This window comes from Lemur catta, chromosome 3, assembly GCF_020740605.2.
Source record: "Lemur catta isolate mLemCat1 chromosome 3, mLemCat1.pri, whole genome shotgun sequence".
NCBI classification, from domain to species: domain Eukaryota; kingdom Metazoa; phylum Chordata; class Mammalia; order Primates; family Lemuridae; genus Lemur; species Lemur catta.
Genome location: NC_059130.1, coordinates 113,629,088 through 113,656,820, shown reverse-complemented (window position 1 = coordinate 113,656,820; position 27,733 = coordinate 113,629,088). Strand labels below are relative to the sequence as shown.

General features: G+C 40.1%; 1 protein-coding gene across 7 annotated transcripts in view; it reads right to left on the bottom strand.

Moving 5' to 3' along the window:
* The window catches only part of UBR4 (ubiquitin protein ligase E3 component n-recognin 4), a 126,419-nt gene extending 98,754 nt beyond the window's left edge, over window positions 1–27,665 (bottom strand). For 5 of the 7 annotated variants that reach the window (XM_045548566.1, XM_045548564.1, XM_045548563.1 and 2 more), the window contains exons 1-17: window positions 27,420–27,617; window positions 20,504–20,601; window positions 19,180–19,283; window positions 18,303–18,432; window positions 18,054–18,193; window positions 17,457–17,559; window positions 17,177–17,318; window positions 16,213–16,337; window positions 13,148–13,272; window positions 12,277–12,336; window positions 11,989–12,179; window positions 8,642–8,741; window positions 8,369–8,506; window positions 7,791–7,908; window positions 6,415–6,602; window positions 5,371–5,530; window positions 5,168–5,253 (exon numbers count right to left, since the gene is read on the bottom strand). In XM_045548566.1, coding sequence (XP_045404522.1) covers window positions 5,168–5,253; window positions 5,371–5,530; window positions 6,415–6,602; window positions 7,791–7,908; window positions 8,369–8,506; window positions 8,642–8,741; window positions 11,989–12,179; window positions 12,277–12,336; window positions 13,148–13,272; window positions 16,213–16,337; window positions 17,177–17,318; window positions 17,457–17,559; window positions 18,054–18,193; window positions 18,303–18,432; window positions 19,180–19,283; window positions 20,504–20,601; window positions 27,420–27,595 — 2,184 coding nt within the window. In that variant the 5' untranslated portion in view covers window positions 27,596–27,617. Of the gene's footprint in view, window positions 1–5,167; window positions 5,254–5,370; window positions 5,531–6,414; window positions 6,603–7,790; window positions 7,909–8,368; window positions 8,507–8,641; window positions 8,742–11,988; window positions 12,180–12,276; window positions 12,337–13,147; window positions 13,273–16,212; window positions 16,338–17,176; window positions 17,319–17,456; window positions 17,560–18,053; window positions 18,194–18,302; window positions 18,433–19,179; window positions 19,284–20,503; window positions 20,602–27,419 lie in introns of all 7 variants that reach the window. The other 2 variants (XM_045548561.1, XM_045548568.1) reach the window with 2 other exon arrangements.
* Window positions 27,666–27,733: the final 68 nt, after the last annotated feature.

The following is a 27,733-nucleotide window of genomic DNA, read 5'->3' as shown; positions in this document are numbered from 1 at the left end:
GACAAATGCCTGCTTTCTCATTTGGCTTCAGAAAACACAACCATGGTTACTGCAGGATGTAGGACAAATTTCTAAAGTCTGCCAAATTAAATTATACTTTTATAATACATCCTTGAGGACCCCAATCCTTGGAAATGAGTATTATTCAAAATGCTGCCAACCTCAAAAGCAGTACACATGCATTGGGCAGTTACCATAGGCTGAGCTCTGAGCTAAGCACTTACGCATACACTGTCATCACACTGAATGTGCATGGCAGTGACAGGAGGTTAGTGGTATGTGCTCTATGTCACTGATGAGGCAGGGTAAACAACATGACCAAAGCCACAATAAGGTGAAGCCAGGTTTATCTCTAAAACCTACATTCTTAACTACTATGCCCAACACAGCCATATATAATTTCTCAGTTCCTGGCTCCAATGAAATAATTCAAAAGAGATAAACCTACCTGAGCTACATTAACTATAGCACAATTCTAATAAAAGAAAAATCAGGAAAAAAATCTAAGTGTTCAAATCAAGGGACATGTAGCCATAAACATGGATAACATATATTCCTTGATGTCATCTCTACAATTTTTTAAGTCAGGGTTTTTGTTTTCATCATTGTGTCACTTTTGTAAGCCTCAGAGTAATAAGAAATGAGCTAACATTCCACAGGAAGTTGGTTTTTCCCTCCCACTCGGACCCTTACCAGCTCTACGTAAGGTAACTAACCTTCTAAGAAGTGAAACTGCACACAGTACGTACAGGGGCACAGGAGGTACGTACAGCAGCAAAACCCTCACTCAGCCATTCCTCCCTCCACCTCTCCTAGATGCTGGCATTCCTGAGGGTTTAGCCTCAACTCCCTTGCTATCCTCCATCAATCTCATGGTTTCTCATTACTTCAATAATTGCCCCTTGGTGACTAATTCCCAAAGCAATATTATCAATCAATTTTTTAACTCCTGAATTTCAGACTCACATTTCCAACGATTTTCTACACACTGGTATTAATAGAAACATCATCATATTTAAAATGAAACCCAGTAGCTATCCTACCTCAAAACCAACTGTCCTTCCTTTCTATTAATGAAAATATCATCCTTCTACTGCCATGTGAGTTTGAAACCCCGGCAATATCTAAGACTCCTTCCTTTCTGTGCCCTCAGTCCCTTCAAATAACCTCCCATGATCTTTGCAATATGTCCTTTATCTACACCATAACTCCCTCCTTTTTCACAATCCCACGCTAATTCAAGTTATCTTTATTTTTTCAGTGTCTACAACAGTACGTGGCACATAGTTGGTGGCCAGTGAATATTTATTGAATGAATGAACCCAGAGACTACAATAATAACAATATTAAGTCATAAAAGTATAAGGATAGCAGCTAATATTTAGTAGGTACTAGTGCTATGTGTCAAGCACTATTTGTGTGGAGGGTAAAGTATCATAATACAAAATTTACCACTTTACATACACAGTTCTGTGGCATTAAGTATATACACATTATTGTGCAACATTTATCACCATCCACATCCAGAATTTTTTCATCTTTCCCAACTGAAACACTGTACCCATTAAACACTAAGTCCCTATTTTCCCCTCCGCCCAACTCCTGGCAACCACCATTCAACTTTCTGTCTCTATGAATTTGACTCCTCCAGGTACCTTGTAAGTAGAATCATATGATACTGTATTTATCCTATTCCAACTGACTTATTTCACTTAGCATGATGTTTTCAAAGTTCATCCATGTTGTAGCATGTGTCAGAATTTCCTTCCTTGCTAAAATAAAGTTCAGCAATATCCACTGTATGGATGTACCCTACTTTATTTATCCATTCAAGCATCAGTGGACACTTGGGTTGCTTCCACCTTTTTGGCTATTGTGAATAATACTATGAACATGGGCATACAAATATCTGTTCAAGTTCCAGCTTTCATTTTTTTTGGGTATAAAACTGCTGGATCATATGGTAATTCTTTTTTTTTCCCAGACGGGGTCTTGCTATGTTGCCCAAGCTGGAGTGCAGTGCCTATTCACAGGCACAATCATAGCACACTACAGCCTCAATTCCTGGGCTCTTCTTGCCTCAGTGTTCCAAGTAACTGGGACTACAGGTGTGCACCACCACATGGTACTATGTGTAATTTTTTGCGGAATTGCCATACCATTTTCCACAGCAACTGTACCATTTTACATTCCCACCAGCGATGCATAAGGATTCCACTTTCTCTACATCATCAGCAACATTTCCACTGTTTTGATAATAGCCATCCTAATAGGTGTGAACTGGTATCTCATTGTGGTTTAGAGCCAGGCACAACTTAAAACACCTGTCATGTCCTAATTCATTTAACAGCCGCTGACGCTCTGGACCTCCATTTTCTCCAAGGCCCATCTTACTACCATAAAAGCACAGCCCTGTGGCTCTCTACTATTTCAACTCTTTCATATGGATTTTAAGACTCCTTAACAATTTGTCCCAAACAATGTGGCATCCCCTTCTCAACCAAAGTGAAGCACTTTTTGCACCCTCTATATGCAGCACCTTAAGCACCCTACCTTCTTTGCTGTTACCCTTCGATTCCCTACCTGGTATTCTAACATTATACACAGGCCATAGCTTCTCTGGAGTCCTATCCTTCCCATTCCACATGCCCACCACCACCAATCAGACCAAAACCATTCTCCCTCTTACTGTAACCTCCACTCTACTTTCTCCATTTGGACACTCAACAAATTTACTATCTGTGTACCTACCAAACTCTATTCCCAGAAAACAGGGACTCTGTTTCAGCTTTGATTACCTCATAGTACTTAGCAGGGTACTTTGCTCCTAGTAGATGCTAATAATTATTTATTAAAGAAAGAGTCTAGATCCAGCCTGGGCAATAGTGAGGCCCTGCCTCTACCAAAAAATTAAAAACTTAGCTGGGCGTGGTGGTGCACACCTATAGTCCCAGCTACTCGGAAGGCTGAGGCAGGAGGACCATTTGAGCCCAGGAGTTTGAGGTTGCAGTGAGCTCTGATGTCACCACTGCACTCTAGCCCAGGCGACAGAGTGAGATCCTGTCTCACGAAAAAAAAAAATAAAAAATAAAAAGAATCAATTTTAACCTCCTAAAATAGCTCCCTGGATTTTATCCCTTTGGAGGAAACTGACAAGCCCTTGAATTATATCTTGCCTCAGAGAACCCACTGAAATAATCTTAAGTGTAACAAAACATTTTTCAAAATACTCTCAGGGCAAATTCTTGAGCAAAGAGGGTATAGGAGAAAACAAGGAACCGACATTTTTAACAAACTCCCCAGGAATCCTTATGTACACTAAAGATTGAAAACCATTAACTTTGACCATGTCAAGAAAGTGATTGTCAAAATATGACATCACCCAACATTGAGAGAGGATATAAATCCACACACTCACGGACACATTGCTAGTGGGAGCAAAAATTGGTGCCTCTACTTTAGAGAGCACTTTGGCATTATCTGTTTAAGGTCATATACTCTGTAACCTGGCAATCCAAGTCCTAGTTATATTGCCAAGAGAATCATTTGTCCATGCATAACATGAGACAAGGCCAAGGAAGATAATACCAACATCTAGAACAGCAATAAATCCCTGGACACAATTCAAATGTCCATCAGTAGAAGAGGAAAGAAGATGAATCAACTGGTATAGTCACAAATACAATGGAATATCATACAATCCAAACAAGAACTACAGAAATCTATAGGTGAATCTTGGCAATATAGTACTATATAATATTAAGTGAAAAAAGAGTATCTGAAAAGATTATATACAGCATGTCATCTGCTTTAAAGCTATAAACAAATAAACTTTGTTAATTTAAAAAATATAGATAATGTATACAATTGACCCTTGAACAACATGGGTTTGAACTGCCTGGGTCCACTCATACACAAATTTCCTTCCACCTCTGCCACCCGAGACAGCACATCCAACTCCTCCTCTCCCTCCTCTTCGGCCTACTCAATGTGAAGGCAATCAGAATGAAGATCTTTATGATGATCTACTTCCACTCAATAAACAGTAAGCATATTTTCTCTTCCTTATGATTTGCTCAGTAACATTTTCTTTTCTCTAGCTTGCTTTATTGTAAGAATACAGTATATAATAACTATAACACACAAAATATGTGTGAATTAACTATTTATATCACCCATAAGACTTCTGGTCAACAGGCCAGGCGTGGAGGCTCACACCTGTGCCCTTAGCATTCTGGGAGGCCAAGGCGGATGGATCGTTTGAGCTCAGGAGTTCGAGACCAGCCCAAGCAAAAGCGAGACCCCATCTCTACTAAAAATAGAAAGAAATTAGCTGGACAACTGAAAATATACACAGAAAAAATTAGCCGGGCATGGTGGCGCATGCCTGTAGTCCCAGCTACTCGGGAGGCTGAGGCACGAGGATCACTTGAGCCCAGGTGTTTGAGGTTGCTGTGAGCTAGGCTGACACCACAGCACTCTAACCTGGGCAACAGAGTAAGACTCTGCCTCAAAAAAAAAAAAAAAAAAAGACTTCTGGTCAACAGTAGGCTATTAGTAGTTAAGTTTTAGAGGCATGGGGGGTCAGTGCCCCAACCCTTGCATTGTTTAAGGGTCAACTGTGTACATATGGAACCTTGAGATTTAGGATTCAAGGTATCAGCTACTTCAGTGAGGAAAAAAAACAATAAGATTAGAAGTTGACAATCAAGGTCTTAGACTCTGTTCTGGTGGTGGGTTTACAAGTAGGAGTGTATATGAAAGCATCTATCTCCTATGATGTGATTCTTCTAAAACAAATTTTAATTTATATTTCTTTAATTACTAACGATGTAAATATTTTTCAATCTTTTTTCCATTTATATTCCTTTTTTATAAATTGCCCTCTTGAGTATTTTGTCTACCTTCTCTACTAGTATAATCGTTGGTAGTCTGTTTTTGTAGTTTTTTCTTTTCTTTAAACTTACTGACTTGGGGATAAAGAACACATTGTCTTTTTCTTGAAATTATCCTAATTTAGACACAGGGATATACTAGAATAATCTCTCAACTGTCTTTCCAGTGAGGGGCTTCAATGGCAAACTGCTCCTTAACAATAGGAGCAACTACAGCCTATGGGAGCTGATGTAAACAGCTCTTGACCTAGATGATCATTGTGCACACAAACCTGCAAATTAGGTGACTGAAGGTCAGAGGTTACCAGAGAGTGGTTGAAGTGATAGAGAGCAGCAGCAAACTCTTCATCTGATGAACCTTGAAGACAAGTGGAAAAATCAATCACTCGTACAGACATTTGATGCAGCACGCCACCCTGCCAACAGCCAAACTCCACTAGAAAAAATCCACCAGAAACATATCCTGTCTACTGACCCTTGAGTCCCTCTTTGTCCACTTCCTTGATGATACTAGCCAGGGTGGCCATATGGTGTTCTGAAAGAGACACACTCAGATAGTTTCGGATAAAATTGTTCCGAGAGTTCAGCATGGAAGAGGTGATGAAGTTCAAAATGTTGGAAGCCAGACCTAAAAACTAGAACAAACACAAAAAAGCTCATATCAGGATTATAAGCCCCAAACTCCTACAAACCCTGAATATGAATAGGAAATTAAATATGCCCATAGGTCTCATGCAAACACAACAAATTAAAGAATCAGATTTTAAGTCACTTACGTTGAAACTAAGTTTAATTATGTGAGTCTTTCCCATGTAATTCTACCAGTTACGTAAAATGGTATGCCAGTTTAATAAAATAGACTTCACCAAATAGTGTATTAAGACATAGGATCTCCAAATAGACTGAACCATTTCTTTCGTTCCTCTAAAGTGCTGTCTTTGTCCAGCTGCAGGATAGTATTAATATATTCAATTCTGAAATCTATATTAATGATTATTATACATATATAGAATTCCCAGATCTTCTCTATTAAAATTAAACTTAAGTACTGTGTATGTTTTACATCCATGTCCTTCACTAGACTGTAAGCTATATGAAGATAAGAATTGTACCTAGCTCATTCACTGCAAGCACTTGAGATGTATCAGACCTATGCTAAGTGCTTGAAACATACTCTCTTTAAGTCTTCACAACACCTTTAGAGGCATGTGTAATCATTTCCATATAATAGGAGACAAAACTGAGGCTTGGAGAAGTTCAGATTCTTGTCCAAGGTCACGAAGCCAGGACGTAATAGGATTCAAGCCTACTTCTGTCTAATTCTAAAGGCCACCAGAGAAGCAATGCCAGCAATACAAGTGATTTAATGAAACATAATCAATACACAGAAGTCCTAAGCAAAAATATCCTTAAGCATTACAGTTACTCAACCCATAAAATGTTTTAATTCAAACAATCTGCTTCTCATCCCCCAGCTCCCCATTTCCTCTTCCCCCAAACCTCAGAAATCCACTCTTACCAACTCAGGATCTTTGCGACTAGCCAAAATGTTGCCCTTCTCACCAGGAGTCTGCTTACTGGGGCTTTTAACCCGAGGAGAGCTCTCCAGTGGAGGGGGTGGGGGAGGGGGCGGAGGTGCCACTTTCTCTTTACTGGGGGAGATGGTCTCCTCAAACCATTGCCCCAAAATAGGCTCACTGTCATCATCTGAATAGAGAAAAAGAAGTAACAAAAATAAATTTAGAAAAAAAGTTTTTTGGAGTACCTGTTTTCTCCAAAAGTGACTAAGCCAAAAGGAATGCAAAGATTATCTGGATTGTGGTGGTGGTGGTTACAAGGTTGCATACATTTGTCAAAACTCATCTAAATGCTTACATAAAATGAGAGCATTTTATTGCATATAAATTACACCTCAATAAAACTGATTTTTTAAAGGAGCTCAACAAAAGAAGAAAAACCAACATCATTTTACTTTACTGGCAACAGCTAATTTTTTGGTTTCTTGTTTTGTTTTATTTTAGACAGAGTGTTATTCTATCACTTGGCTAGAATACAGTGTCATCATAGCTCACTGCAACCTCAAACTCAACTCAAGCGATCTTCCTGCCTCATCCTCCCAAGTAGTTGGGACTACAGGCACATACCACCATGCCTGGTTTCTTTTTTCGGTAGAGACAGGGTCTCACTATTTCTCTCAGGCTGGTCCCAAACTCCTGGCCTCAAGCCATCCTCCCGCCTTGGCCTCCCAAAGTGCTAGGATTACAGATGTGAGCCACTGCACCTGGCTCCAAACATTTTTAGGAGCAAATTTATACTTGTCTTATCAAGTATAAATGCCAGGAGGGTAACAGTCATACCTCTCTTAATATTTCACATTACTCCCACAAATCCGATTGTGAAGGAGAATCTGAGATATTTACCTTATTCACTCTCTCTCCAAACTAAGGCAGGAGGGAATGTTAGCTTGGCCCTATTGTTCACTACAATAGTCTTGAGTTTCTTTCCTCTATACTTCCCTAAAATATGACTCCATGACAACATCCAAACCAAACACCTCACAGGTAACCTTTTGAGTTTCACTAAGAAAGCTCAAAGCACAGGTCACAAAATGAGTCAACATATGAAGAAATATGAATAATTGAGATGTATTTTGATTTTTGGAGAGAAAGGAATGAAAAGCAATCTGGGCTTGGCTGAAAGTTGTGTCTGTCACTCAGTCGTCAACAGCTCAACTTGCTCTTAAATAACATGTCATCTTTGAGTGCACGTAAAATCAAGGTCCAGGCTAGGCACATGAAAACAAAATGGTAAAAAGGATACTAAAGGAACCCACTGGGAACCCTCCTCTTGCACTCTACAGCTTATCTCTGAGAGAGAGAAAAGAGCGGCCTCTACCTTGGCTGCTGTCCTCCTCCGTGCTACTGAAATCGTCCTCATAGTAGGTGTTTGAGTCAGTGGAGGCACTGGCATCACTGCTCATGGAGCCCTTCCTCTGCCGCTGCAGGACACATGCCTAGGAAAATGACAATTATAAAAACAAAGCCATCCAACTAAATCTCATTTGCCACATGAAAAGTTTCATTGATATCTCATCGTTTTCTTCTGAACCCAAGAAGTATTTGTCCTAATAGCTCCCTCCTGCACTTACATCACTTGATTCTAAAAAAACACTACTAACCAGAGATATGGACAAAAACTGAAAAAAGCAACATTGCCATAGTGTCCTGTTTCTGCTTCAGTATGCCAACCGTCACTAATCACCAAGCAGCCAAGCATATCACAATGCTGATAATCAAGAACTGATGTAAATGTTTGGATACATTAAAGCAGTTAAGAATTCCTCTCTTCTTCAAAATCATTACCACGAATTTGGGTTTATAGAAGTCACGGTATATGGTCAGATTTACTCATTTCAGAAAGGTTATGTATATAAGAAGTTCTTCCAAATTATCAGGGGCTTGACTCGCACCCACCTTTCTGTAGGAAGTTGAAAGTAACGTCAAGAGCAGGTTTGTCAGTGGGACAGAGTCAATCAGCCGTTGAATCCTCTGTATGGAGGTGCTCTGGGCCATAATGCTCAGGGCTGCAGGCGGACCATCTGTCTCCCAACCCTGACGGCAGCAATATCAAAGAGAAATTAATGATACAACTCAGCCAGAAAAAACCTAAGTTGATGGATCAAGCTAGCTTGCCCAAAAGGGATGCAGCAATCAATATGCTAATTCCCATGAGTGTAATCTCCTCACCTTGTGAAGGGCCTCCACTTGCAAGTCTTGAAAAAGAGACGTTAACAGCTTGATGGCATGGTTTGCCAGTATTACAGAGAGTACCCCGAATCCCTGATGCCTACACACACAAAAGAGGAATAAACAAACCTTAAAATAATTAACAATACTTGCACCCTCTGAAACAGTGGATTTTACCATTTTGGGCCCTTAGATCCCTTTGGAATCTATGTACCTTTCATCTGAAAAATTACTGTACATATATGTACACAAAATCTACATGTAATTTCTGAAGTTCAAAATCTCCCTGAAGCCCATACATGGACTGCCTACACATCTGCAGGCTTCAGGTTAAGAACTTCTAGACTAGAAGAAACCCATCCAAATCCATGGATTTTTGGAATTTAAACTATCACTTCAAAGCTAATGGGTCATGAGAGGATGCAGACATTTAAATGTTGGCTGAACTTTTAAAGAATCATTCTTTTGAGAAACAAAAAGTTAAAATTACCAACTTCTATAAGATATCTGGGAACAAAACCAAGAGAATAAAAACAAAAAGTTTTACAGTTTGAGTAAAATGTTTTCTTTCTGTCCAAAATGTCCACAGACAAAGAGTTAATATATATAATACACAATAAGTTCATATAAATCAATAAGAAAAAAAAGGACAAACACCAAAGAGAAAACTAAGACAAAGGATATAAGGCAGTTTACAAAAGAATAAACATAAATGACCAATAAATATGTGAAACAAAATACAATCACACTGGTAATCAAAGAAATACAAATAAATGCAATATAATAGCATTTTTCTCCTCTAAGAGTAGCAAACATAAGACTAATGATACCCAGTGTCAAAGAGAACATTAGGAATTAGGCATGCGCACACACACAGCTGGAGGAAACACAAATTAGTATAACTTTTATGAAAAGCAGTTTGGCAAACAAAACATTTTAAATTTTTGAATATGTGTGCCCTTTGTCCTAACAGTTGTACTTTTAGGAATTCACCCCCAAGAAGACAAACAAGTTCGCAAAAGTGTATGTTTCAGGAGGTTTATCAAAGGAAAATTTATCGAAATAAGAAAGTTGGAAGCTGGGCACAGTGGCTCATGCCTGTAATCCTAGCACTCTGGGATGCTGAGGTAGGAGGATTGCCTGAGCTCAGGAGTTCAAGACCAGCCTGAGCAAGAGCAAGACCTTCTCTACAAAAAATAGAAAAATTACCCAGGTGTGGTGGTGTGCACCTGTAGTCCCAGATACTTGGGAGGCTGAGGCAGGAAATCGATTGAGCCTGAGAGTTAGAGGTTGCAGTGAGCTATGATGACGCCACTGCACTCTACCTGGGGTGACAGAGTGAGACTCTGTCTCAAAAAAAAAAAAAGAAAAGAAAAAAAGAAATTTGGAAAAACCTAAATAAGTGCTCATCAACAGGGAAATTAGTCAACTCTGGTATATTTACATAGTAGGATAATGCCAGCCATTAAAAAATTATGTAGACTTTATAATAGTGTCAGTGAAAAGATGTCTACAATATTTCATACACAGTGATCTCATTTTTATAAACATATATTTTATATATATGCACAGAAAAATGTTTGAAGGAATGTTTACCAATCTGAGTGGTAGAATTTGGGATGATTTTTTTCTTTTCTTATTTATGCTCATTTGTATGGTCTGCAACTTATAAAAGTACACATATTGGTTTTTTTGTTTCTTTGTTTTGTTTTTATTTATTTATTTATTTATTTATTTTTTGAGACAGAGTCTCACTCTGTTGCCCAGGCTAGAGTGCCGTGGTGTCAGCTTAGCTCACAGCAACCTCAAACTCCTGGGCTCAAGCAATCCTTCTGCCTCAGCCTCCCAAGTAGCTGGGACTACAGGCATGCGCCACCATGCCCGGCTAATTTTTTTTCTATATATTTTTGGTTGTCCAGCTAATTTCTTTCTATTTTTAGTAGAGATGGGGTCTCACTCTTGCTCAGGCTGGTCTCGAACTCCTGAGCTCAAATGATCCACCCACCTCGTCCTCCCAGAGTGCTAGGATTACAGGCATGAGCCACAACACCCGGCCCACATATTGTTTTAAAATCAGAAGAAACAACAGCCATTTTAACAGTATAACTGCTACTTCTAAGGATATAATTTTTGGCACTCAACCATTTCCCTTTACAATGCCATGAATGAAGAAAGCCACTCATAAAATCACAACCTGCTGCTCTCTCTGGGAAACTCTGATCTCCTTACTTTGCCTAGTATCTACTGTCTACAACTCCATTTCTATTTCAGATTTAGCTCCTGTCTTCCCTCCTTCCTGTCTTATGCCCCTGCAGTCTACTCTCAGGTCACCAATAAAAAAGGTCACGTCTTTCCCCTGTTGAAAACCCTCTTACCAGTTACTGACTACACCTGGCCTCTGGCTGTCTCTCTAACCTGATTTTCTACCACTCTCCTGACTTGATTTCTCCATTCTAGCCACACTGACCTTGCTGATCCTCAAAAACGTCAATCATACTTCTACCTCAAACCTGAACAATTTTACCCCAAATACTTCCATGGTTTGTTCTGTCACCTCACACATGGTCTTCACATCCTGTACTCAAAGACCTTTCTGGACCATCCTTATGAAAATAACAGCCCCTGTAACTCTACAACACCTTGCTCTGGCTTCTTTTTCTCCTCTACCCTTATATGTGATAATCTATAATGTACTTGTTAGTATATTTATTCACTGTTTCTCCAGTGTTATTACTCCATAAAGGCAAGGATATTCCTTTGTTTAGTGCTATATCCTCAATGCCCAGAATGCAGCCTAGTACAAGATAGGGGCTGAATGAATAAATAAAATCCAGAAATGCCTGGGCTTGGAAAACAAAACCTTGAACAGAGTACTAGTCATATCTCTTGTTTTCCTAGCAAGCAGGTCTTATTGCCCAGACTTCATCAAAACAACAGCAAAAGTTTTAGGAAGCAAACAAGGAGGACATGACAATATCCTCACCCTTACAGGTTATACATGCAAGTGAGTACTCAAGTCCAAAACCAAAAGCCCACTTTAGAAGACAGAAGCATTTTTTTCAGACTTGAACTTCATAAAAATCCTAAAATACATATTACACAGACATTTTTTCCCTTGGATAGGTGAGGAAATAGGATCAGAGAGAATGAGTAACTTACACAAAATCACAATGCTATCTTGTGGAGATAGTAGATCATGATCATTATCTTAGTTGTAAATTCAAATCAGGTAGGAAGGCAAATTTTTCTATTGCTATAGAGAGGAGAGGAGTGACACTAGCTCCTCATCAATATAGAATGGCAGGGAAACAAAACAAAATAGGAGTGGCAATCAAGTAGACACCTACCCTTTTCCAGGCCCCAGTTTGGGAGAGCCCACTCCCTCTTTTGTGCGAGAAAGTATGTCTCTGACTCGGAGGGCAGCCAGTGGATCCTTCTCTTTCCCCTTATCAGCCAAGGCAGTAGGACTGAGGTTCAATATGAGGAAAAGGCTGTTTAACAAGCACCAGGCACCCAGCAATTGGAAATTCTGATAGTGCTGTTGTGAAAGGCATAAAATAAAGACATAAACATAGAGATATGCACATCTTAGAGATGACAAGACAGGAAGAACACACCAGAGACGTGCGTCTTACCTCACCACCAGCCCGGCGGGAATTGCTGATTGCTTGTCCAATCATGTCATAGATTTCCAGCTATTCAATGTCAAACAGACACAAGAATCTGAACAAGTTGACATATTTCATTATAAATGCTAAATTGCTAAATCCTACCCAAATTAATATAACTTAAAGAGTTAAATATCCTCAGGTCACTTTTCAATGATACAATCACATTACACTTTCCTTGATCTTCATATGGAGCTGACTCCCTTTTTTTTTTTTTTTGAGACAGGGTCTTGCTCTGTCACCCCGACTAGAGTACAGTGGCATCATCATTGCTCACTGCAACCTCAAACTCTTAGGCTCAAGTGATCCTCCTGCCTCAGACTCCCGAGTAGCTGGGGGACTACAGGTGAGAACCGCCACGCCCAGCCTCCTTCTTTTCATTCAGTTCAAATGTCTCCTTCTCAGAGGTGATCCCTCCACTCAATCACAAGCAGCACATCCAGCCCCACATCAGATCACATTCAATCACAATTTATAGTTTCTACGCGCTTATCACTATCCAAAATTATCTTGTTCATCGTATGTCTCTTCTAAAAGTACATCGACACCTAGTAACCCATCAAATGTATTTGCTACATGAATGACTAATCTTTCACAAGGTCCACTGCCACCACAAAGTTGTAGTGTTTTCTACAGAGCCAAAAGACAAAGGTAAGCACCTATGCAAACCAATAAGCCAAATAAACAAGCTGAATACCTACCTCTTAGACCTACTACCCAGGGAAAGGAGTGTGGAGAACACTCTAAGTCCTTTCCTCTATCAAGGAAGAAATTGAAACCGGCCATATTCCCTCATTTAAACAATCAAGGTTCCCATATCCCCAGATAATTGGCTTACACATTTCTGGACAATTGTAGCTGCATCACTTTCATAGTCTTCTTCTTTGGAGCTCGTGGACCCTGTCCGCACTTGCTGGGCACTACCCACATGCAGGATGGCCATGCAGGTTGCTACACTCACACCTGAAAAAGAAGATGCACAAGTCCCAATCATGGAGTACTCCCAAGTATCCACCAAAGCTGAAACACAAAACCATACCCCACTCACAAGCAATTCCATGATTTGATTACTGAAAATAAACTCTATAAAACCATACAATCCAGCAATCACACTCCTAGGAATTTATCCAAATGAGCTGAAAACTTAAGTCCACACCAAAAAAATGGCACATGAATATTTATTTCAGGTCTGTTCATAATTGCCAACAATTAGAAGCAAACAAGATATCCTCAATAGGTGAATAGATCAATTGTGGTATATCCATACAATGGAATATTACTCAACAATAAAAAGAGATGAGCTATCAGACCAGAAAAGACAAGGAGGAACCTTAAATACATGTTGCTAAGTGAAGAAAGTCAATCTGAAAAGCCAGCTTCCTATATGACTCCAACTACAAGACATTTCAGAAAAGGTAAAACTATAGTAAAAACATCAGTGGTTACCAAGGGTAAGGGATGAACAGGTGGAGCACAAGGGATTTTTAGGGCAGTGAAACTATGTTGTATGATATGGTTATGGTGGAAACATGACACTATACATTTGTCAAAACCCACAGAACTGCAAAAACACAAAAAGGGAACCCCAATGTAAACTATGAACTTTAGTTAATAATAATCTATTAATATTGGTTCATCAATGATAACAAATGTATTAATACTATGCTAATTCAAGATATTATTGATACTAATAGGGGAAACTGTATATGGAGGGAGAAGTATATACAGTTTTATATAACACAGGTCTATACAATCTGCTCTATTTTTCTATAAGCCTAAAACTGCTTTAAAAATAAAATCCAGTAATTTTTTAAAATTAAAAATAAAAAATTTTTTAAGATTATGAAAACATATCCCATACTTGGTACTTTTCAAAGACATCAAAATCAAATTGCTTTCCTTAAATCAAATCCCAATTTATTAAATTTCAACAACAAAGCAGACGGGATCTTTAGTCCAACTACAGATTTTTAAGGAATCTTTAATCCTTATTGACTTTAATCACTTATTGACTAAGTACACTGAGATCCATATGAGGGTCATAAAATTACCTGAAAATCAAAATTAATAAACCTCAAATTTAAAAATGCAAGACCAAAGGTAGAGCACTAAGAAACTAAGTCCTGGAAAGTGGCTTGGAGAGAGCACATTCTCACATGTGTCCTTAGCTTTCTAAATGCTGCTGCTCTAGCTCAGTCCCTACATGTGTCTTGCCTGAATTACTATAATTCCTCCTAACTAGTCTCCACACCTCCAGTGTTTCCCCACACCAAAATACCTGCACACTACTGCCTGAATGTCCTTCCTGAAATACAGCTCGGATCCTCTCACACTTCAGAATATTTATTGGTCTCTACTGTCTACAGGATATGGTCTAAATGACTCAGTCTGCATTTCTGAGTCCTATTTTCTGTCTAATTATACAGCATCCACGAATACCTATAAAACCTATACATATACTCTCTCTCTCTTTCTCTCACACAGTTCCCCCAAACTCTAGGACACTTTTGGTCCTGCTTTTTTCTCTCCCTAGGGATTAACAAGCTGAAATTCTACTAGTCTTTTTTTTTTTTTTTTAAAGAGATAGGTCTCACTCTGTTGCCTAGGCTGGACAGCAGTGGAGCAATCATAGCTCATTGCAGCCTCAAATTCCTGGGATCAAGTGATCCCCCTACCTCAGCCTCAAAAGTAGCTGGGACTATAGGAATGAGCCACCATGCCTAGCTAATTTTTTTTTTTTACTAATTAGTCATTTATTTATTTAAGAGATGGAGTCCTGCTATGTTGTTCAGGCCAATGTCTTGAACTCCTGGCCTCAAGTGATCCTCCCGCCTCAGCCTCTCAAGTAGCTAGGAGTACAGGCACAAGTCACCACCCTTCCTGTCTTACAAGACACATCAAAACTCTTTCGTGACTACTGCCTTTCCCACCGAAAGTGAGCTCCTGTACACTTCCATAGCACTTTCTCCTGACCTTTCATTCAGTTTCTCTTTACATATAAAAGTTATTTACTACTAATAACATCCTCTAAAAGACAATAAGGTCCCTAAGAGCACAGAGGCCTTTATCTTTTTATTCCTATTTACACACAGATGTTCAAAGTAAAGCTGTTCGAACAACGTAGGGAGATAAACCAACCTCAGCAATTTTTTGGTGTTCCCAAGGTCAGGTTTCCATGACCCCCTGTCCAAACCCTCACTTGGAGAACCAAGCAAACTTAGGAAGTGCCATAGTGCTACATAAGACATACCAGGGATATGGTATCTCTTGGAATTTAAAACCAAGGGTCAGTGACTTGGGTTAAAAAGTCACTTTAACAATAAGGTAAAAGAGAGTAACTCCAAGGCACTATGATCAACAGGAAAAAGGGAGATTTTATGGGATCCTGAAGGATAACATTCTTCACATTTATTAATATAAACAGATACCACCTGTTCCCAGGAAGCCTTTTTCAAACCTGCTCCCACAGCAAGCCTCAATCTCTCTCTCCTTTGTGTACCCAAAATGTTCTATTATTTCTCTTATTGCTTTTATCATCCTGTTTTATATTATACTGTTTAGCCCTGTTCTCCACTGCTCAGGTGCAGGCTCCTTGAGGGCAGGGACCACATGTTCATCTCAATATCCCAACAGTCCTTGGCATCTTGTTTTTCATACAGTAACTACTTAATATCTGCACATACTATGAAATAAATATGCATATGACACAATGCCAGCAGTTAAACTATAGGACCATTTATAAAGATTCTTACTGAAACCTTATTCACCTAGATGCAATATTAGATGATCCTTGGGGGAATGAAGTAAAGAGGGAAAGAGTAGAGTACTAAGAATTCTCATGGTTTCCTGAAAGTATAGTTGTGCTTGGCTGAGAAAATAAGACCAGACATAACAACTTCTCACCTGCATACAGACAACTTAGGCTGAGGACTGTCACATCTTGTAGACGAGAAGGATTCAAAGGTTCCAGCACAGGTAGAGAAAGGGTATCCAATGCCATAGTTACATCAATCACCAGTGAATGAAAACTAAAACATAACAGAGGAGAAGATCAACAAGTATATCTTAGAATCACTTGTTTCTATAATGTGATAGTTAAAGAAAATCAGTATGCCATAAAAACTAACCAGTTATCTCTTTTTTTTTTTTTTAAGACAGAGTCTCACTGTGTTGCATAGGCTAGAGTGCCGTGGCGTTAGCCTAGCTCACAGCAACCTCAAACTCCTGGGCTCAAGTAATCCTCCTGACTCAGCCTCCCAAGTAGCTGGGACTATAGGCATGCGCCACCATGCCTGGCTAATTTTTTTTTTTTTTTTGAGACAGAGTCTCACTCTGTTGCCCGGCCTAGAGTGAGTGCCGTGGCATCAGCCTTGCTCACAGCAACCTCAAACTCCTGGGCTCAAGCGATCCTCCTGCCTCAGCCTCCCTAGTAGCTGGGACTACAGGCATGAGCCACCATGCCCAGCTAATTTTTTTCTATATATATTTTTAACTGTCCGAATCATTTCTTTCTATTTTTAGTAGAGACAGGGTCTCGCTCTTGCTCAGGCTGGTCTCGAACTCCTGAGTTCAAACGATCTACCCGCCTCGGCCTCCCATAGTGCTAGGATTATAGGCGTGAGCCACCACGCCCGGCCTGCCTGGCTAATATTTTCTGCATATAATTTTAGTTGTCCATATAATTTCTTTCTATTTTTAGTACAGAGTCTCGCTCTTGCTCAGGATGGTCTCGAACTCCTGAGCTCAAACGATCCACCTGCCTCGGCTTCCCAGAGTGCTAGGATTACAGGTGTGAGCCACTGCACCCCGCCCGAGTTATCTCTTTTTTGATTAGAATATAAAGCATACGCACTGTGGAGCACCTTACCCATTTCGAACAGCAGTGGCATCTGCTACTGTTGCAGGCATGATGAAGAAGGAATTAGCTAACACCGCATCTTGGAACCGATTGATGTAGCGTAGGAAATATGGCAGGTTCAAACACACACGCAGTAGCTTTTCTGAGCCACCTACATTAATGAAAAGGCATAAGTTTACAAACAGGCCTCTCTGTCTGATGTTTGATTCTTCTCCATATGAAAGAAGCACACTTAATGAATTTTTATAAGCAGAGAAACCAGCTTTCTGACAACAGCTGGGAGTCTTACCAAGCTCTTGAAGACTAGCTACATTCTGAGCTATGAACACATTTTTGGTTTTGATAGCAGAGGCTTGATCTGTGGATGACTGCTCGTCAGTTTCTCCTTCCACCTGAAAAGAAACACAGAGCCTATCAAGACAGTATCATCTGAGCACACTGCCTGCTGCCCTGCAGTTCAGAATCAGACCATCTGTCAAAAGTAAGCAGTAGCTCTGTAGATATTCTTCAGATTCCTCAGTTAATAAAGGGGAAATTCCTCACTAATATTGGAGAAAGTGCAGGTTATATTTCCAAGAGGAGGGGAAAAAATATATAGCTTTAAAATATATATACTCTACAACTAGTATAGAATGATGCCTTTTATGGAAAATTGTACATGTTCTTTGTTCATCTGCACTGAGAGATGCTTAGAATGGTCACTAAAATAGCAATAACTGTGGACAGAAGGAGTTGGGTGAATTTTCCATTTTGTATTCTTCAACTTTTTTCTACCATAGGCATATATATCATTTCATATAGCAAACATAAAATACATTGCTTTTCTCCTCTAGTGTTATCATCTTAAATCCCATGGAGATGAGGATATTTGGCTGAAGGAACTCACCAGAGTCTGTGGACTGATAGGTTGGGACACTACAGTTCTAGGGTTGAACACTGAGGTGAGCTGGTTCAAAAAATTCATCTGTACCTCCTTCTGCCTCAGCTCAGGGCTTACTGGTGAGGCCAGCTCCTTCTGATCTTCCACTGTAAGATATAAAAGCAAGAAAAGGGCTGAGCAGAGTGCCACTGGAAGGCAAAAAAGGAAATGCTGGCCAAGAAGGCAGCCGTGTAATCAGGTCAAAAGAACACCCACCATCTGAAAGTGTCTTCACTGTTTGTGGCAGCTTGGCAGATTTCATCATCGCTGTAAATGTGATAATTTCAGTTCTATCAAGTCGGCTACAGCCAGTGCACAGGCCCTTGATTAGGAGAATCAGGTGTTTCTGAAAAGAAAGCAAACTCAAATATATCTTTCAAAAGACTCCACTTTTTTGGGAATTCTCACACAGGGCCAAATTTAGGTTCATATAAAGATCAGCAATTTGAAGAATACACTAAAGAAAAGATGGAAAGCTGATCTAAATCTAGCTTGTAGATTTGTCTCAGTGTCTCACAGTACTTTTTTAGTATTTGAAGTTATGGCTAACTTTTTAAAAATGGAAGGATTCACATACAAATCCATATGGTTTACATTTCTCAATAACTCACAAAATCCAGCAACTGTATGCCTCCACTTCTGCAGAGCAATAATCAACTAGAGCCAAAGAGTGATCGGCTCCTTTAATTGGGGCCTGGCAACCTTCTCATCTAGCACACTTTTCTCATTTTCTGTTACCTGCCTGGCCCCTGTATGTATGTAAATTTGCAATCCTTAAAAAATACTGTGTAGGCCTACATACCAGAGGGTGGCAAACTATAGTTCCATTTCAGCCCCACTATCTGTTTTGTAAATACAGTTTATTGCAACACAGACACATTCGTTCACTTACGTAGTGTCTAGGCTACTTTCACACTACAAAGGTAGAACTGACTAGTGCAGTAGATAACATTTGGCCTGGCAATTATTTCCTATCTGGTCCATTAAAAATAAGTTTACTGACCTCTGCTCTATGCCACCTGCTCTCCATCAATTCCTAGTCAGCACAATCCTCCTTTACAAAAAGGGCCACAAATGGGTCCATCACTCTCACCTGAGACACAGCGCAAGCCTCATCTGGATTCTCCAAACGCAGGAGGGAAAACTCAATGAGAACTTTACAGGCTGCTGCCACCGACTGAAGTTGGTTCCGGGGAACTGGGAAAGGAATGAACTTTACTTAATCTCAGACTGCTCAGCCCCGCAACCAATCGATCAAGCAAAACAAGTATTGAGCTCTATGTCCAACATTCCTAATGTCACTCTATGCTAATAATCATTCAGAACCAAAAACCCAAGGGGAAAACAAAGGTATTTTGGCACTGATAACTATCAATTGCATATAGATCAATTTACCTTAAATTTATTGGAAATTAAGGTATCTATCATAGGAGATATCTATGTCACACTTAGTGCCAAGCACTTCAAATGTATTAACTCCTTTACTTAAGGCAATTCTATAAGGTAGATATTGTTATCATCCTCTCCCCCCCATTTTTAACAGATGAGCAAACTAAAGCAAAGAGAGGTTAAAAGACTTGCCCAAAGTCACAAAGTCACATTCAAATCCAGGCAGTCTGCCTCTAGAGTTCATGCTGTTAGCCACTAGACTCTACTACTTCTCCTTTTCCGCAGATTCTAAAATGACATTTTGCACGGGGCTCCCTACACAAAGTTCCTTCAAGCTAAAAGTAATTCTTCCACCAGTAGCCAGTGCCTATAATAAACACTATTGGACACTGAAAGATTATTCAGCAACTCTATAGTTTCTTTTCAGTTTACTGGCTTAGCAAACTATTCAAATAAACAAATAATTAGAATTCTTGAGAACTGAGTTAGGATTTAAAACAACTGAAAATGTAAAAATTCAGAAATAATGTAAAATAGGGCTTACTCACTTTTCGGGCAGAAAAATGAAGAAAATGTGAACTGAAATTGAAATACCTTCATATGTGAGAGCACACAAAAGAAGAATTCACATTCTCACCAAATCCAAATAAGTAATAGAGCCTTAGTTAGTGGCTGCTAACCCCACAAGACAATATCTACCCATCACCACCCCCTAAGAAATTAACACACTAGTAATTACATGTATGAATTCAATAAAATGCTTTTAATCCAGAAGGGAAGAGAGGCTGACAATGGTTATGAAGCAGGTGTCTAAGCCCTGTTATTTTTAAATTCCACTTAGTTGGCCGAGGTAAGGGAATCTCTGGAGCCCCATCCTAGCTGACAGCTATCTCCACTCCTGGGTGAGCACCTTAGGAGTGCTAAAACACAGACTTCATTAACAACTTGTTCAGACACTCTAATAGGAGGATAAACAATCCCCCTATTCACAAGCCTTCAGAAGGGAGTGACAAGAATGGAATACTTACTGAGGCTGCAAACTGTTGTAATATAGTGTGTGGAAAGTGCAACAAAAGATGAGTAGAATGGTTCGTACTGCTTCTCATGGTGCAGGATTTCTGATTCACTACCAAAAAAAAAAACAAAATCAGTCAGATTTACTTAGTGCTTACTATGTGCCAGATACCCCTTTATGGCTATTACCTTAGTTAATACTTTTAGCAACCCTACTTGGTAAGTAGTATTATCATCCCTACCATTTAGTTTACCATTCAAGATTGGTAAACTAAAGTTTAGGGAATAAAAATTAAATATCTTGTTCAAGATTATCAGGCTTAATAAGAAGCAGAAGGTAATAAACAGAAAATATTTTCCAACTCACTTAGAACTAAAGAAATGCAAGTACAAACATAACAGGATACCAATTTGTTCTATATTACTGATTGGCAATGACTAAAACCTAATAATGCCTAAATTATTGATGGCCAACAGAGGGTAGACCAGAGCAATCAAAATTCTGTTAGTGGGAATACAGATTAAAATAACCCATTTTGAAGATCAAACAAGGCTAGCCCATAATACATCAACTTAAAAAGAATCAACAACTCAAGGTAGGAAATCATGTGATCAGTGCTAAAACCCCAAATTCACCAGGTTCCAGAGTCATCCCCCGACTCTACCTAAAGCTAGATCACAAGAGTCAGTGATTTTTTTTTAACCACATCCCTTACCTTTAGCTGAGGAAATGCCTTCTTACAAAAAACCTGGAACCCAACGAGGTCTAAAGGCTGGATACATTTAAGTAATTCTATCAAATCAGATGCTAATCCATAATTGATGAATCATGAAGGCAAAGCAAAGACTAAAATGTATCATATTAAATGAAAAGAGCAGAGATGTGGCTACATAGTTTCCTTAGTGAGTTAATTCCCCAGCAAGAAGTATCAGTCTAGGAAGGGAAATGTAAACAAAGTGAAGACTCCATTCACTCCCTGCAAGACTATCCACTTGCCAAATGAACACAGGAGCCAAAAAGACAAGTCAGTGTTTGGAAGGTGCCAATGTCAGTGATGAATCACCTCAAACAACTCTTAAGAGTCTGGCACTGCAAGCACTTTGCTATTTGGAGATTTATCAAGGATAAATGGGTATGTATGAAAGATTAATCCCTTATCTTAGAATATCTCCTTCACCAAAAAAAAAAAAATTTTATGTTGTACCTGTCATGTGCAAGTATCTTCCTGCTCACCAAAGATCACTTTCCCCTAATTGACAGGATGATAAAAAGGAGGAAACAAAACCTTTAAACACCAAGTGGCACTCAAAAGTTCCTGGTGACCAACATATTTGTAAGGCTCATATAGTCAGCAGAAAATTCCCCAAAGCCCCTTGTTTCTACCTCATATACTTAGTTTTTCCTTCACTTCCATCCTTATACCTTTTTATGCACTGTCCTAAGGTTCTCCTACTCTGTAATTTTTTTTTTTTTTTTTTTTGAGACACAGTCTCACTCTCTCACCCCAGCTAGAGTACAGTGGCCCACTCTGTAATTTTATATTATGTTTTACTGAGTTCATTTACCTTCCCTGATTTATTTCAAAAGTTCAGAGCTGCTTACCTCCACTTTTTTCAGCTAAACAGGTTTATCAGATCTAAGAGAAAAACTGCCCACCCAAAGAATGAACTTATTCTGTTGTTTTCATTCTCATTCTGATAATGAAATATATCTAAAATATAGAAATAGACTCATTTAATTGCCTGGTTCAGTGTTACTCTATTGTGACTTAATGAACCTAACTTCCTCCTCTAGAAATACACAATAGTCTCATTCCAACAAAGAAACACGAAGATTGAACTTTGGGGAAAGACAGATAATGGCAGGAGAAAAATGGAGCAGTCTTTGGCTCCACTTACAATTTGATTATGGCAACTAAGAATAAACCTGGGAAAAATTAGTTTTAAAAACACTTGAAGGAGGGAATAGAGAAGTCACGGACATTGTCATATCTCCTGATTTTAGAGAACAGCGTGCATGAGTCAGCTAAAAGGGATGTGTGGGGCCATTCTTCCCTACCCCACCCTCATTCTCCAAGAAACTGATAGACACCAAGACCCCAGAGGATGCTAAGAAATGAAAAAATGGAACAAAGGGCAAGAAGTTAGGTAGGAAGGGGAAGGACAAAGAAATTGAAGGCAAATATTATATAAAGAAAGAAAAATAAGGAGACTGAAAGGTGAAAGGTGTCTTTGTTCTAATTGGTCAAACTATTTTCCTGAAACACCTGCTGCTTCTAATAAACTTTTCAACAATAGCACTACTGAGCCTGAAACACTGCTGATAGACATAGAATCTGAAGCTTTTATACTGCATGCTAAATAAATGTGATGCAGAGTACAAAGGCAAACGGCAGCTAAGCAGCCAGGTCAGAGAATCCAATTTGATGTGTAAGTGAAAAAGGAACTGGCAGGGTCTGGAAATATCTAGGTCTTTCCAGGAAGAAATGGAAATCTGAGGAGGGGATATATTAATAATAAAAGACTAAGGATTCACCTCCCCTCTCCCTCCTAAACAACATACTGTTTACCGTTTTTGTAAACAGTGAAAATGCCCCGAGCCCCTTTCCCCACATCAGATTCATGAACTTCCTAGTATATACAGAATCCATTATGCTTATTCATATATGTACATGGTCGTCTGTGTGAACCAAAGAACTGAGAACTTTCTTTCAGATACTTCCCTCATACTCTTGACAAACCTGTGGTGAATGTTATACTAAGATATGGAAATATTAATCACAAGGACTAATCTCACATCATACTCTGTCTTTTGGTAGTGGGCTTTTTTCTTCTGTACGTCAATTATCAGTTCATGTCCTACAGCATATAAATTGAAATGAATATAGTATGCATGCATCCCTTTATCCTTTTCAAGATTTTTAGAAAATGATTGTGCATTTTCTAATGGGAATGTTTAACCGCACCCCCTCCCCCTTTCCGAAGCAGGTCTCTTTGCCCTAAATTCTATCAAATATTTGGGAGTAGAGACTTTAAAGAGGCCAGGTCTGCCCAGGAAGGACTGGCTCAGGGGAAGGGGTATATGTATTTTTTTAATCTACAAAGATTCAACCAACATGTTCAATGATAACCATGCTCACCAGTATATCTTTCACAGAGTTAAGAAAGGAATTCTCTGAGCAAGAGCGAGACCCCGTCTCTACTAAAAATAGAAAGAAATCAGCTGGACAACTAAAAATATATAGAAAAAATTAGCCAGGCATGGTGGCGCATGCCTGTCGTCCCAGCTACTCGGGAGGCTGAGGCAGAAGGATTGCTTGAGCCCAGGAGTTTGAGGTTGCTGTGAGCTAAGTTGACGCCATGGCACTCTAGTCCGGGCAACAGAGTGAGTCTGTCTCAAAAAAAAAAAAAAAGAAAAAGAAAGGAATTCTCAGTACCTTAACATGGAAGGCTACATTCCCCAACTATACTAATTCATCCCACACATGGTATGTGCTCCGTTGAACTAGTGCTAGTTCCATTTCTGGCCTGGGAAAGTAAGAGTGTTGAAAAGATTTTCTTTAAGCTATGTATTAAATAACAGCGTTACAAAGATTTTAGTGGTCTTTACTACTAAAAGACGTGCTAGTGCTACAGGCAATAGAAATGAAAATGAACTCCCTTTTAAATAAACACAGGTATCTTTTTCTTTTAAAAATCTAATGACTTTTGAGGGTCCACTTCCCAATTTATTCATGCTTATCTATTTCTCCTTTGTTTTACAGTTTGGTTACAAAGTCAAACAAACTTAACAAACAGGGTCTAGACCTAGGAATTTTTTGTACCTGCCTCTTCTTCAAAAAGTCAATTCCAACCATAAAAGTATGAAAAAATAGAGATAGAAAGTAGAGTGCTGGAGTACTAAGGACTCTCCTAGAGCATATGTCATCATTCCCAATAGTCAAAAGACAGGAATTCAACGGATGAACAGGCTGCCAGACAGGAAGTAAGGGCTGGCATGATGGAGCCAGGACATCAAAAAGGGGAGCAACAGAAAAATAGACAGTCCTTGCAGACAAGGAAGAAAAACATGGCAGGCAGAACAAGAGAAAGAAAACAAAGCCCACCTGAGCATCTATACAGCGTTGGCTTTGATGTGGTACTATATTCTGTGTCCATAACTCTCTATGCAAGAAAAAATTGCACAATTCTGAGACCTTTACTTCATGTTTTGGAACACCAAATACATAAAACTTTTGAGAAACAGAATACTGATACAAGGGTATAATTTGTGTGCTCTAAGCTAGGGGTTGGCAAACTATGGCCTGCAGGCCAAACCCAGCCAGTCACCTTTTATTGTAAGGCTCAAAGCTAAGAATGCTTTTCATGTTTTTTTAATGGTTGGAAAAACAATCAAAATAGGCTGGTGCGGTGGCTCACACCTGTAATCCTAGCACTCTGGGAGGCCGAGACAGGAGGATTGCTTGAGCTCAGGAGTTCTGAGACCAGCCTGAACAAGAGCGATACCCTGCCTCTACTAAAAACAGAAAAAATTAGCTGGGCAACTAAAAAAAAAAAAAATAGAAAAAAATTAGCTGGGCGTGGTGGTGCACACCTATAGTCCCAGCTACTCGGGAGGCTGAGGATCGCTGGAGGCCAGGAGTTTGAGGTTGCTGTGAGCTAGGCTGATGCTGCAGCACTCCAGACCGGGCAACAGAGTAAGACTGTCTCAAAAAAATAATAATAATAATCAAAATAATATTTTGTGACATGTAAATATCACATAAAATTCAAATGTCACTATCCATAGATAAGATTTTGAACACAGCCACACCTATTCATTTATCTATTGTGGCTGTTTTCACACTACAGTTGCAGAGTTGAGCAGTCCACATAGTGACCATGTGACCCACAACTATTTACTATCTAGCCCTTTATAGGAAATTTGCCCACCCTTGCTCTATACCAAACTGAACACGATATGTTTAGCTCTTCTCACTGTAAAGAACTTGTAAACCAGGCCAGGCGCGGTGGCTCACGCCTGTAATCCTAGCACTATGGGAGGCCGAGGCGGGTGGATCGCTCGAGGTCAAGAGTTTGAGACCAGCCTGAGCAATAGTGAGACCCCGTCTCTACTAAAAAATAGAAATTATCTGGCCAACTAAAAATATATATAGGAAAAAAATTAGCCGGGCATGGTGGCGCATGTCTGTAGTCCCAGCTACTCGGGAGACTGAGGCAGTAGGATCGCTTAAGCCCAGGAGTTTGAGGTTGCTGTGAGCTAGGCTGACGCCACGGCACTCACTGTAGCCCGGGCAACATAGCGAGACTCTGTCTCAAAATAAAAAAAAAAAAAAAAAAGAACTTGTAAACCAGATATTTCTCCTGGAAATTCTTAAGCTCATACTCCTCTCACAGAGCCTGCAGAAGACACATAACAGGCTTTCAAAGACAGGGTGTGGGAGAGGCTACTAACATTTACATGGGAAAATTTGAACATAGTTTGATGTATTTGGTTTTCGCTCCTTCCACAGGTTGGAGTGTGTTGTGTAAACTATTATATTTTAAAAGGCATGGTCCCAGAATACATGATGTATGGGAGGGTGTCAACAAATGACTTTATAACCTACTCAGCTCACATCTGTGAAAACACATAAAAGCATGTTCTAAAAAGAGTGGAACATGGTTGACCATAAGTAACATGACTACGAGTCAAGAAAAATACCACTAATTCAAATGTTAAAACACTGAAAAGAGGCTACACAATTTGAAAGTAATATCTGTGATATTCTCTTACATCTTCAGAACATTCTTGGCTTAATGATTAGTAGGAAAACCCTTCTGTAAAGTTAACTGTGAAGTCACCAGTTATTATTTTATTATAATTTGTTAAAAACTCTGCATCCAAAGCATCACAAGCCTAACAACAATAAAAAGCACTATAATAAAAAACTTGTCAAATCAGGGGCCTTCCCAGAGTAACAAGTAGTAATTTCTGACCTCCTGGATAACATTTAGATATTCCCTGGTTGACATGAAGCTAAAATGACCTATCTAGCCATTTCAGGAAGTTGCTGAAATAAGGTTTGGCTAGAAAAATGAAAGTGAGACTGGCTTTAAAAAAAGCATAAGTCTACTAGTAAACTAATGAAAGACTCCTCTGTACATAGTATGTCAGGAGAAAGCACTCTGAAATCACCACCTTCATATGAGTACAACTCTCACAAGGTAAGAATCACTATGCAAAAAGACAAAATCGTGTAACAGCAAACCAACAGTCTCCTTTGTAAAAGAGTGAAGATATCTCATTGGGGGAGGGGAGAAGGAGGGAAAGACGACACACTCCTTTGGGAAAATGATCTCTCAGACTCACACACTAAAATATTTTTAATCAAAGACCGTCAGGAAGGAAATGTACAAAGAGTGCAAGTAAAAAGAAAGTCATCAAGGGTAACTAGTGGCTTCAGTCACAGAAATAGCACGTGCCCCCAGTGATTACAGCACCACGGAGACGGTTATTAAATTATGTGGTAGGTCCCCAACTTAAAAGCAGGGCTCCGCTCCCGCCCAGGCTAGGGGGATGAGTGAGAGCGAGAAATGCAAACTCATCTGTGCCTTGACCTTAACACACGGGCAGCCCTGTGGACCTTCTCTTAAGAGCGCGATGCAAGTCAAAGTCACTCTCAAACGAATCTGGCAAGCCCTCCCTCAGGGCGGCCTCAAAAGTTTTGCTCGAGAGGGGGAAACTGAGGCACAGATTATTTATAAGGGCTGCCGGAAGGAACCCCGGATAAGCCCTCGTCAACCAGGGCCGGGGAGCCCCGAGACCGGGGCTGGGGCGGGGGTCCCCGAGCGGCAGGAGGAGGCCGGGGAAGCGGGTCCAGATGATCCGGATCGACCTCCCCTTCCCCCTCCCCCATACACCGCCCCGCCGGAGCCGCCGCCCGGTACCTCTCGATGACTGAGGCCACCAGCTGCGGCAACTCCTTCATCTCGAAGGCGGAGTAGGACGCGGACAGCAGGGGCCGCACCGCCACCTCCCAGCCAGGGGTCGTGTCCGCCCCTGTTGCCGGGGCCCCAGGCGCCGGCGCCGCTGCCGCCGCCTCTTCGCCGCCGCTCGTCGCCATCTTCCGTCGTACTACTGCGGCTCCCTCCGGGGGCTTGCCACCGGCCCAGCGCCGCCTCCCGGGAGGGGGCGGAAGTGACGCAACCCGCGCGTTAAACTATGCGACGCGGTCGCGGGCCAAAAAGACGCAACCCGCGGA